Source organism: Pezoporus flaviventris, unplaced genomic scaffold (genome assembly GCF_033815535.1).
Source record: "Pezoporus flaviventris isolate CSIRO_AGI_PZ_B2104156 unplaced genomic scaffold, CSIRO_AGI_Pfla_v1 ptg000036l, whole genome shotgun sequence".
In the NCBI taxonomy this organism is placed as follows: Eukaryota; Metazoa; Chordata; class Aves; order Psittaciformes; family Psittacidae; genus Pezoporus; species Pezoporus flaviventris.
In genome coordinates, this window is record NW_026892584.1 from 34,959,545 (window position 1) to 34,972,502 (window position 12,958).

Here is a 12,958-nt window from a genome sequence, read left to right on the forward strand (position 1 = left end):
ATGGAAGATAAGCCCAGCTGCACTTTGGAAAGGACTGCAAAGAGATATGTGTAAAGCTTGGATATTTAAAATCTGTAACTGGCTTTGAAATCATGGATCTAAATCTCCTAATCTCTTTTGAAAACTTCAAATATAATGCACAGTCATATAGCTAACAATTTACTCCCTCTCTCCAGGCTGCCTATCCAGTAGAGTTCGAAATTACAACTATTTACATTCAGTGGTTTACCTACATGAAGTGAAGCACCAATTTTAATTTAGCCAGGAGCTTAAATTCCATATCAGACAAAACAAATCTTACAGGGCAAATAAACCAAGAAGCACATAGACTGCCTATATGCTACCACCCCTATTCTACCACCTGTATGACATTGCCTGACACTCCTGGCACTTCAGATCCAGAGGAAAAAATTACTGTAGATCTGACAGCAAGGCTGTCAAGATGGCTATAATTCACTGTAAATTCAAGCTAGGGCCACAGTAGCTGTTGCCTACCATCCTGAAGTCATTGAACATGGACTTGAAATGTTCACAGACTCTTATTAAGCCTTTTTTCTGTAAATAAAGCAGGAATAAAGGCATCTTCTCTCACAGGAAAGATGGAAGAAACAAATACACTAAAGTTTCCAAGATACACGAGTAGGAGACACCCTCAGAAGTACCAGTAGACCAGGCAGTGCTTACCTGAACTACCGTTGGCTCCTTGGACAGTTCAGGATCATTAAGTCTGTCCCGTCTGTAATTTAATGCAGGGTGCGGGCCATTTCCATACTGACACTCAAAACAGGAACCTGCATCACAGCCCAGATCCAGCAGATACTTCAGCACAGATAGGTACTTCATTGAAAACATGATGGTAGCTGGAAATGTGGTGGGGTGGCTTGATATATAGGCATCAATGTTTGCTCCATGGTCAAGGAGCAGTTTCATGGTCTTCAAGCAGCCGTGGCGGATGGAGATGAGCAATGGATTAATAAGGTCAACATTGGGGTTGGCTCCAGCTTGCAGCAGGAGCTCTGTTGCGTAGATGTTGTTGTTAAAAACAGCAAAATAGAGGGGGGTGGTGCGTCTGTCTTCGTAAAGGCAGGACCGTTCATTGGACAGCGCAGTGTTAACATCATAGCCAGCATCGATCAGCTCTTCCAAGATGTCATCGTTGTTGCGTTCGGCCGCTAAGTGCAAGGGGCTGATACCACTACGCTTGATGCGGGTGCGGCTGGTCACTGGGATCAGCATGGAGACAATCCTGCCAGGTGGAGAGTCAGCGTACAGCAGTGAGCTCCAGGGGATCCAGGGCATTTACAACCACACAGCAAATTTTAGCTCTCCATAGGAGAGAGCCTGCTAATTTGGCCACAGGAAAAACTCTCTCTGAGAGAAACCAGGGTGTGAACTTGAAACCCGTCAGCTGTGTGACCTCCTCTTTCATGGAGGAAACAAGTGTTTTTGAAATTATCACCCAGTTTCTATGAGGTATTGGCAGCTACAGGGGCAGTTATGATGGAAGGGGCAATGTGCTGGCACTCACCTATGCTGTTGTAACCTCTCTTAGGTGCCACAGCCAAATGGCAGACACCAGACCAGGATCCCCCAGACATTTTGCACCTTCATCACCATGCTGTGGGTAGGACTGGAGAAACAGGCATGGCCTGCAGGCCAAGGTGCCAGCAGACGGGCTGTATCTTCCAATCTCCCACCTCCATTGGGATTGCTGTATTGCTCCACAGAGAAGTGTGCCAACACAAATCACTGGCAGGCCTCATGGGTCACAGCCACAGCAAGAGGCTTGAGACCAGAAAGGGAGTGAAACGAAACCTTGCTTTGCAGGATTGCACAAGGATAGACTACACGTTTGGTTCCCAGGCCTCACCACCAAATTTTACAATTTGGTTATTACCCTGGATTCATCCACATCCTGGAGGTCCTTGCCATGTGGCTTTTGGTTGTGGCAAATCCATGGGACTATCAACGGCCATCCCAGACCACAGGGAGCCAAAAAGACAATTTGGAAAGAGGAGAAAAAGAAATGAAAATATTTTCCAAGCTGGTTTCCATGCTTTAGCAGAGGGAGAAAAAATGTACAGCCAAGTCCTAAACCCCAGTAATCAGGGATTGTTACTGGAAAATGTGATGTGGCCTTAAATACAGCAAAATAAATCAAGCTGCTGTCATGTAATGTGAAGTGCAAATATACGATGTACAGGAGCCCCACAGTTGCAAATCCATGATTATTTTTATGTCTCTCTAGCTGTCATTGGAGCTGCATGACCAGCTCCATGGGTTAAACCCTCGCTACCTGCTCATAAAGTTGGGTGGCTTAGCCAACACACTAGGTTGATTTTGTAAGCACACGTGAGTCACCTTAACCTACTTCCAGAAAGAGACTGGGGACCATGCAACCTGAGTCTTCCTATTGTGTCAGGAGATGCCCATGCTCCTTATGTAATGCTGGTGGAGAGAGGAATATCTAAAAAGGAATTTGTGGGACCAAGCTAACAAGCAAAGCACACCCTCACCTTTTCTTCATCCCATGCAGACTCCTCTATCTAGCAGTCAACAGTTCTAACACAAACATGCAAAGCTTATTTTTCTACCATGTAGTATGCCTCTTTTAAAATGCTGCATATCTTCAGCTTCACTGCAATGGTCTCAGCACTGGGACCTCAAACATACATTTACATAATGAACAAGCAAAATATAAGTGCTAGCCTTAGAAAAACCTTTGGCTGTGATGATCCTGTGATCCTGTGAAAATGATCCTGTGAAAGACCGAGCCCCCAGAAGCTGAAATATGAGTTGAAGATGCAAAACACTTTACAGGATTATGTTCCTATTTACGTGATTAAGCACTTCTTCCCCCCACCCCCCCCAGCAGCTTCACTAGTCTTCTAGTGCTGTGATGCTCACCAGGGAGCAGGAGGTTTGGGTGCTGGTGAGCTGGCAACGTCCCACCATTAGCAAATGTTCTGTAAGAGCCATAATAACAAAAAGAGCACAGAGCACTGTGAGGACACCATGCCAAGTACCAGCATTAGTCATCCCATGATCAACTGATTTGAAGATTTAAGGGTCTGTTTTGTTCTTTTGCTCCAGCATATGTACTTCAGCCAGCTCTTCACATCTGAGTTAAAGAGGCACTGCATCGTTTCTGCCTGCAGTGGGGACCTGACCCTCACTGCAGGGATGGCAAGCTGAGGCTCTGCATCCAAATGCTGCAGTGTCCCAGACCTTAGGACACTCCCTGTACCACACATTTATTTGGGGAGGAAAAGCAGGAAGCATCAAATTTGTAACAGAGAGTAATTTTGTAGCTTGAACCTGTCTCCCTCATCCTCCAAAGTGGGTTGGTTCAGAAATAATGGTGCCTCCACCTCTTCAGTCTTTCCGGTCTCACTAGGGAGAAGGCAGCTCAAGTGAAGGCAGCCAAGGCCAGACAAGCCAGACCACATCCCAGGTCTGTCACAGGGCTGAGCTCCATGTACAGGTTCCAACTAGTGTTGAGTTTCTCCTTATTCCTGACACCTGCTTCTGTGATTTCTATTTGTTAGAAGTTATGTGGAGAAGGAGGCAGAGTATTCTTAGCATGAGTGTGTCAAGAGTCTGATGACTTGTATTTACTTAATAAATCTGCTCACACTTCACAAAGTCTTCCCTTCTCAGCATCTCAGTTCTGAGGGGTAAAGAGTTAAACTGACTGCTTGCGATTGTCTTACAGCTGATGAGATGACCCTTATGAATTTGAGGTCACTATTGACAAGGTGTCATTTAAAATAAACAAACACCATGCAACAAGAGTTGACAGTTGAGCCTTGGGACCACATTCTTGGCTTTTTGATGGTAGGGAGCCTTTGTGTTCTATCAAAAAGTTGAAGCATGGAATTCCTACAGAATTACATATTAAATCTGAGGAATACAGAGGACACTGTGAAGGGTGTTATTTTACTGAATATTGAAAGAATTAAGAATGATCAGCCAATTAGGCTAAAGCTTTGTCATTTAGATAAATATTTATAAGAGAAGATCCTTTTCTTTCTTCTTTCTTTTGCATTTAGTTTGCAGCAGTTATGGACAAAAATCTGTGTTCCGTCTTTTACAACTCAAGGAACTCAGACTTTGTACTGAATTCTGATCTCATTTATGCTGCTTGGTTTTGGGAATAATAGATGTGAGGTCTGAATTAGGCCCTTTCGTAACATGGGGATGGCCTCAGATTGAAGAGTTTCCATGTAAATTTCTTTTCAGGTCAGGATGTGGCACTATTGAGGGAAGGAAAAGATTCAAAAAGCTGACTCTTGTGTACAAATTGGATTCTGATCAACTTACTGTAGTTTCAGAGGAACTTTTCTGGAAGTGAGCAACTGGAGCTGGGTTCTGTCTTTGGCACATTTCTCATCTCAAATGTGTTTGTTTTCAAGAAAATGTCCTTGTAACTCAAACCCCAGAGAAAATTGTTAATCATGCCTGCATTAGTCTATGTGTGGTATTCATGTTCATGCTCTAAGCATATAAACCCATTACATAAATTCACACTGGGCTGCCCTCTAGAATACACAGCTTGCACAAAGAAGCAGGCTTACTCCAACTACAGAAAATTAATATCCTCATATCTATTAAAGTGATTTAAGAAGCTATATTGGGATTCCCAAGCAGACCTAAATGCTAGGATGAAAGATGCTATGGGAAGGTGTAGTGCTGTCAAAAGTTTTCATTCCTCAGACATTGTGAAATATATGAGAATCTGTTCTAACAGTTGTTTGCAGATACAGCTTTACTGTCCAGAAACAGTCTTTACAGTGGGATATACTTTTTCCTTTGATTATTGCTGAAAGGATTTTTATAGAAACTGTGATAGCCAGAAGAGTTCACTACAGTCACCAAAAAGGTCTATCACCTCCAGATGTGACTGTTTTGCAAAAACAACTGTGGTTGACTTGCCTTTCCAGCAGTGAGGGATTAAAGGCAGGAGATAAATTTGCTCTAAGATCAGAAGTAAATGCTCAGGATTAGAAGCATGCTGCAACGTCCTAGGTCTTGAAAGAGCAAGGTAAACACTATTTACATGACTGTGCAACAATCCCATCCCTAAACAGGATCTTCTAAACTGATATTCTGTATCATGCGCTGCATTGTTTCTCCATCTCCTATAAACACCTGTACTTCAGTGGAGTGGTAAATCTACCCAATTCACAGTTATTTTTTCCATTAGTTACTTTCCTCACTGTTTAAAGAATGTGCTCAGCTCTATCCCAAATACATTAAATTTCAGAAACAAACCACTGGATCTTTTTATGCATTTAAGAGTCATTTAATAACTCAGTAATGAAGTCTATTTTCCAGACCGTGAGTAATTCTTTTACTTCTTTTCTGAAGCCTTTCCAATTTCCTGAAAGGTTTCTGAAAGGGAGGATAACAGAGCTGGACACCATATTCTAGCATCATTCTCACTAATGCCCTAGAGATTCACTTAACCGCTTCCTGCTGTCAGCATCTGAATTATTGTTAATAAAACCTGAACACAACAGAGATGAATGAAACATGTTCTGCTTGTGCAGAAGAATCACAATGGGCTCATGTAGGAAAATTGTTGCAAACTATCCTGCAATAGCTATTGAGGACTATCTCCACCCCCCCCCCCCCCGATGCTTTTTTATTTCATCTCAAGCATATTTTGTGCAGCAGAGTTTAATCCCCTTCCAAGATACATGATGTTATTTAACTGTAATTGATGATATCTTGGCAAAGCTAAATGAATCTTGCACCCACATTCCTGCTCACCCAATCCCAGCCCATAATCACACTCATCAGTTTATAATTTTGAACCTGAGCTCTGCAAGCAGAAAACCCGGTTCTCAGTTGGCAGCTCCTTTGCTTGCAATGCTCAGAATTAGATGTGGGACGTTACATTTTAATTTTCATGAGGATGTTGTATTCTTTTCTAAAAAACAAAACTATGAAATGAACTAAAACTTACTTGCAAATCCCTTTTTTGGCTGCTATGTGAAGAGGTAACAGGCCATCCTTATTGGCTTTGTTAGCATCTGCTCCTTGGGACAAAAGAAACTCCACAATATGTACGTGTCCATTTTTACAAGCTTCGTAAAGAGCAGAGGCATTATCGCTGGCTTGAGTATTTATATCAGCACCTAGGAAGAAAAAAAAATAATCTCAGTAAAACAAAAAGGTCAAAATCAGATGGAAATAACGTACTTTGAATGAGCATATACATCTCCATGACACTGAAGCTACTAAGTGTGATGGAAAGAGATGTTATCGCAGATAACAGTCATATCAGTTATGTAAAGTTCTACCATAGTTTTCCACTGGCATTGAATATGATGTGAATTTTATGAGGGAAAGTTTAACCTTGGGTGGAAACCATTATGTCCCAGTCATGAATCCAAGCTCCATTCAGCATTAGGAAGAAATTCTTTACGATGAGGGTGGTGAGGCACTGGAACACATTGCCCCAAGGTGTTATGGATGCCCCATCCCTGGTGGTGTTCAAGGTCAGGTTGGAAGGGGCTTTGGGCAACCTGGTCTAATGGAATGTGTCCCTGCCCACAGTAGGAGGGTTGGAACTAGATGATCTTTAAGGTCCCTTCCAACCCAAACTGTTCAATGATTCTAGGATTTTTGGGGTCATTTTTTCTTGAGCTCTACTGTGTGCTTCTCGTAATAAACATGATACAACTATAAACCAAGACCTAATACTTCTTGTCTACAAATAATTTGGAATCTAACTTCTGTGTTAGATACTTACGGCCTGAAATCCTGGGTTTCAACTGTAATATAGTGTACCCTCATGTCCTCAGGAAGGCTGTTTTATGTGTATCCTAAATGGGAATGACAGTTCACTGGATTTTGTTTCTAAACTCCAGTAAAGAAGCCAATCAGTCTCCTGTTTTATCATGAAAACTCCATGTCAAAGAGAACATTTCCTTGTGCTCTCACCCCAGACTGAAATGTGTTGTGTTTGGTTCTTTGAAGATGTTGTAGCTGGGAACATCAGGGAAATTGCTGTGACAAGACATAACACAGGACTATGTTCCTAATGAAAAAGAAATTAAAAAGAAATCATTTTTATGATGAACATTGCTCATCATAAAAAAATGCAGTGATATCATTCCTGGTATTCTCTGAGTTTTTCAGGGCTTGAAAAAATTGGACCGTTTTATTGGATTTTCTCCTGTGTATTTTTCTCAAAATTGAACTTTAAGGAAATCCTAATAGCTGTCTAAACTGAAACTCATATCACATTCTGCCTTAGTTTCTAAAACTGTGGGCAGTATAATAGACTAACTGGTCATATAAAACTGACTTGACAGTGCCAGCTGGACAGCAGAACACATTATTTGTTCCCTAACTCTCATATCTTTCTTATCCACACTAACTGCTTCAGAAGTCTCTCTTCATCAATGTTTAGCTCTTGTTCCACAAGTGCAGGACACAACTCTTACCTGCATTCAAGACATTAGTCCACAGTGAAAATAAAATACACCTCAGAATAGCAGCGAAGTCTGTTGTGCTTGTTGTAAAGTTGTTTTACATGAGTGGAGAAGTAAAAGTTAAGTTTAGTGTAAACTAGATTCAAAGTCGCTGTTTATACGTTTGAACACATGGGGAGAGTTTCTGATTCTTCTTAGTGTTAATCCAAGAACTGTACAATAGTATTTAATTTATTTTCAGTAGGAGTCATTAGTGGAGGAGGGCTAACCTTGCCCATCACTGCACATCTTCATGAGCAGGTGGGGTTGGCTAATATTCAACTTCTGCCATCTATTACCAGCTATAGCTGCCTTTTATGACTGATGGGGTTTTAGGCTACACATGTGCAGCAATATAGCTTTTGAAAACTGTCAGATATTGCAATTAGAGAGCCCCATATTACTTCCCAAAGTAGCTGACCTTGAATGAATGCTGAAGAAGTGCATATACCTAGACCACACTTTCTGAAAGCTTCTACACAATTCAGCCACCTGGAGCAACAGGGTTTCATCACCTATGCAGGCTCCTGTGACAGAAAAACTAAGACAGGGAGAATTATGGGAACTTTGAAATATTAAGAATTAAGTGAGCAAAGGCATGTAATGGCATAAGTGTACTCACCACATTTTGCGAGGTATCTCAAAGCTTCCAACTGCCCACTCTCAGCTGCCACAAATAAAGAAGTGATCCCATAGGCATTTGCAGACTCAATCTTGGCACCCCCTTTCACAAGTATATCAATAATCTCCAGGTCATTTCGGGAGACAGCCTCATGGAGAGCAGTCCATCCTCGATTGCAGCGATGGTTGGTGTCAGCATTGTACTGTACCAGAAGTCTTGCAGCCTCTGCATTCTTGTACTCACAAGCTGTTTTGGAAAAAAAGGAAAGTGATTAGGAAGGCTTTTGAAAAGATTCTGGATATTATGGTGTCCAGTTCATGCAACACAGTGACAAGGCAATATAATACAACTAGGCCATAGTGAGTAAGATCAAAGACCATCCTGAGCTAAAGGTATTTTCTTGATAATTAATATTATCTTATTGGGGTTTATTCTACCTATTTGTTCCATTGATTTTTCAATCCCAAATCCTGAGGTTTCTATAGAACTTTCAGTGGGACCCCCAAACAAAGGTACCTAGAATAAGCAGCCACATTTTCAAACCCCAATTAGCATTTATTATACAATGTACAGAAAGAGAAGCTAGCACATTCCATAACAATTGTTGATTTTTTTTCATTGAAATAATAATAACTTTTTCTCACAGAGGTCCCATGATTTGGTTTTGACTCTTCTCTTAGGATATTTCCACGGCTTCCTTTCCCATACACAGGAGTCACATGCACTGAAAACAACTTCATGATTAGATACTTCTGTAATTACCTATACACAGCTCTGAAGAATTTAATTTGCTTACATACTAGGGATGACTAATTTGTTATGACAATTTGTTATGATCAGAGACCAGAAGATTTTACATCAAGACTAGTACATTCTTAGTAAGCTCTTCTCTGGCTAAAGGGTGATTTCATATTATTGCTCTTATTATTACTGAGTACTACTACTACTACCACTACTATGTGTTTAATGCATAGTTGAACAGCTTTCCTGTAGCAAACTATAAGCCAAAATTTTGAAATGAAAGCATTTTAACCAGAGCAGCTCTAAAGCCAGGTATCCAGAATCAGAGGCCATTAGTTTTAATCACTCATATGTGATTTTAATGTTTCAGACTGCTAAAAATAGTCATGACATGAGCAGTCAGTCCATCATCATCTCCTTCTCTGAATCTTTGTGATACCATGGATGTAACGCTGTTCAGCTAAAGAAAGTACTCTTTCTGACCAACAGCAAAGTAACATGTTCATGTTAAACACCAACTACCTCACTGAATTCTTTATAGCTTTATGCTATATATGCTATATTCTTTATAGCTTTATGCTATATATGCTATATTCTTTATAGCTTCCATAGCACACAGCCTGGCTTGGCCTACACAGTATCAGAATCACTGGCATATCTACAGTTACTGTACTCCCACATCTAACAGTGACTTAGGTCCTGCTGTTTAGAAAAGCATACATATTCCCATACTATCCAGCTTTCCATACATCTGGGACATTGTGCAGACACCCTGTGCTTAAGCATCTCACACCTCATACCTCACTGATCTCAGCAGCAAATCACAGCCTGCACCCTGCGGCGTGGCCACTGATACTGCCTCTGATGTGAAGAAGAAGAAAAACCACGACATAGGGTGTCAGACACAGGAAACAGAGGACTACTGGAGGGAGGTAGAAAATGGGAGCTAATTGCTGAGATTCAGCCCTACATTACAAGGTATCCTGCAGCTCTGCCTTGGTAGTGCCAGAAGAGCTCAGCATCCCTGGAAAAGCAGCCACTCACCTTTGTAGAGTGGCGTTTCTCTGGCCTTGTTGGAGATGTCAGGCTCAGCCCCAGCCTGCAGCAGGGTAAGCAAGCAGTCCAGGTTGCCCTGGCTGGTGGCCAGGTAGAGAGCCGTCTCTTCATTGAGGGTGCGCTGGTCAATTGTGCTGGGGTACGCTGTGGAGAAACGGCAAGCCCAAAGTCATTGTGGCATGCAATGCAGAAGTACCTGCAGCATCATCACTTTTCAAAATCCTTGGAGATTTTAGTGGGGTTTTGTTGTTTATTTCTTTTCCTTTTCCATGAACAAAGTAAACTAAGAATATACTATAAAGGTACTATAACTCTGATTAAGTGTCTAAATCAGTCACCAGTTTAGATTAAAATGTTCAGCTATGGCCATTAGTGATACCGAAAGTTATTAACTGCTCTTCAGCAGCACTTTCAAAACAAGCTACAGTGGCTAATCACTTTCAAGCACCAGAAAAGAGGGGCTGGGATGGATCTCCAGCTAGTGGGAGGTGGGGTAATTGCTGTCAGCTGTGGCAGCTGAGCAGCTTACAACAGCCAAGAGCTCAGCTAAAGGCTTTACTGTGAGAAATCGAGAGCTTGGCAAGATCTATCCAGATATCACTTTCTCCTCAAGATCCTAACTTTAGAGGCTTCCGCCTGGTAACCTATGCTCAAAGAGAAGATGAAGTGAAAGGCTGAAAGAAAGCTTCACACAGTCCCAGATGAGGATTGGGCTGCTGTTAATTCTGCTTTTTAGTTAATTCATATACTTATTTTCCCTTTTATAATTAATTTGTTTTAACTTCACTGACCTTTTTGCAACAGGCTCAGACAACCCACTTGGCCATAGTATGCAGCTTCGTGGAGGGGTATCCAGCCGTCCTTATTAGGTTCAGAAAGATTTTTTCCTGATTTCATCATGTTTCTTACCGCTTTTTCATCTCCATTCTTGATTGCTGCCACTACAGGGTCAAGTTCTCTTTAAAACAAGATTAAAACTCAATTACTGCTTCATCGTTACTGAGAAGCTTTTGGCAGCAGCATCTCTGTATCATTTGGCCCAAACACTGAACATCTACAGGATATACAATAGGTATTTGTTGCCCTAAGGCGTCTTCCTAGAGTGACCGTAGAGGTAAATTTGACTTCTCTGATTTAGCCATTCACAATAGTTCAGAAGAACCACTGAAAGTGCTGATCTCTTGGAGTGTAAGGGAAGTTTAGGTGTGACTAATCTCTGACATAAACACACTTTAAATATCTGGAGTTGGGGGCTGTTAGCTCTACAGTTGCTCTGTACACTGCCATGCGTGTCCATGGCTATGAAAATTACATCACCCTGCCATTTGCGATTGCATGTAGCAAGGTGTTCCCATATGAGATCTCTTAAATAAAATCAGCTTTGAAGAGAACTGCCCCTGTTCATCCCTGAAGAAAATTTTAAATTTGATTTGCATGTGGCTAAGCCCTAAAGCAGAAGTTCTCAATAAATCATATTCTTGTATTTTGAAGATACTTCCCATTTCTCTTATGCAAGCCTGTTTTCGGAAGTTAGCCAGTCCAGTTATGAGAGAACTGGTTAGACTCTGTGAACATTTGGGTGTTGGTCTGGGCTCTCCTTTCTTCTGCCAAGGAGGATTAAAACAATAAAAAGACCCACCCAAATGAAATTCTGAGCTGCCCTTCATGACCATGTCCTAGAGATTGCCAGCTGTTATTTCAGCATGGAGTACTCAAATTTTCAGAAATTATAACCACTTTAGACATTATAGACATTCAAAAATGTGTTGGACACTTCTGAAAATCTGCTTTTTAGGAGCCTGTTTGGGAGAAGACCCATTAGCTCTATTGACAAGACCACTCTTGTAAGCCTCTTAGCCAACTTAGCAGTTTCCCCAGTAACTACAACAGTCAGGGGCCTCTGGAACTGCAATGGGACCTGGTGCCAAGCTGTGCAGTGGTTCATGTTCCAGACTATTTGAACCCAGCAAACCCTTGTCAGGCCCCAGAGGGCCAAGCAACTTCTAGGTGCAAGGAATAAAAGGAATGAAAAAATATTAGGGAGGGAGGGAATACTTTGAAACCTCTTCTGAGCAGAAAGTCATTGAAATGTGTAGAATCACTGAAAAGTGTTAAAACAGTATTTCTGTGTTTACCAGAGAAAATACAAATAGCATCAAAGTCCTCTTTTTTTTTTGATGCTACCTAATTCTGAAACTTTCAAGAAAAGTCTCATGAAAATCTATAAAAAAGCATGAAGCATGTTCCATGCCACCCAGAAGTGAGACACAGTGAGCAGCTACAAGTGAGCTTTGCTCTGACAAGCATTCCCTTTGCCAAGCATACATTCTGCACAGTCTGGGCAGCAACCCATTTCTCCAAGCTGTCTAAGAGCAATTGCAGAGCAGGGCTGACATGGGCACACCACTCCTTCTACACAACAACAGTGAAAGCTGCTGCCTGACAGTCACCATACCTCTGATCAGCAGTGACTGCAGCAGGACCTGCCTTCCTGTTTGAACCCTGACTGAGACCACCAGCAGCATAGCAGAGGGAGGGAACTGGTACCCTGCAGCCGATGCAGGCAGGATCCTTGCCCATGGCAGTGGCAGATAGTAGCTCTGCTCAGGGTGGCAGCTGTGCCTTCCAGGACTAGCATCTGCTGGTGCTCCTGCTGAGCTGTACTGGGAGAAGGCAGCCACTGCTTCCTTATTCTGAGGCACCAAACAGCTAAGCTTCAGGACTGCAAACACCACAAGGAAGAAGCATATTTTTAAGTTCTAATGGGGTCTTGTAGAAACTTAATGTGAGCTGTCTTTTCAGAGAAGAATAAGATGTTGAAAACACTGGAGAGTTTGTGGTTTGAACTAACTCTAAAGATAAAATCATGCAGCCTTGAAGGTGGAGTGAATGAGGGGGGAGTTGTGTATCTCAGATTGGCATTGCCTGGGTAGGAATACAGCATGTGATGAAGGTCATGCAGGGCAGTGACAATGGGAACAGTCAGGAACTCTGTGAAAGAAGGTCTAAAATGTCACAACAGTAAAATCAGAGATGATAGAAAAATGTGGGCAGC

At 41.9% G+C, this 12,958-nt stretch overlaps 1 protein-coding gene across 3 annotated transcripts in view; it reads right to left on the reverse strand.

Annotated features, from left to right (window-relative positions):
- The window catches only part of ASB2 (ankyrin repeat and SOCS box containing 2), a 45,552-nt gene that overhangs the window by 8,806 nt on the left and 23,788 nt on the right, over positions 1-12,958 (reverse strand). For all 3 annotated transcript variants that reach the window (XM_061463885.1, XM_061463884.1, XM_061463886.1), the window contains exons 4-8: positions 10,695-10,861; positions 9,892-10,047; positions 8,107-8,352; positions 5,972-6,143; positions 685-1,246 (exon numbers count right to left, since the gene is read on the reverse strand). In XM_061463885.1, coding sequence (XP_061319869.1) covers positions 685-1,246; positions 5,972-6,143; positions 8,107-8,352; positions 9,892-10,047; positions 10,695-10,861 — 1,303 coding nt within the window. The remainder of the gene's footprint in view (positions 1-684; positions 1,247-5,971; positions 6,144-8,106; positions 8,353-9,891; positions 10,048-10,694; positions 10,862-12,958) is intronic.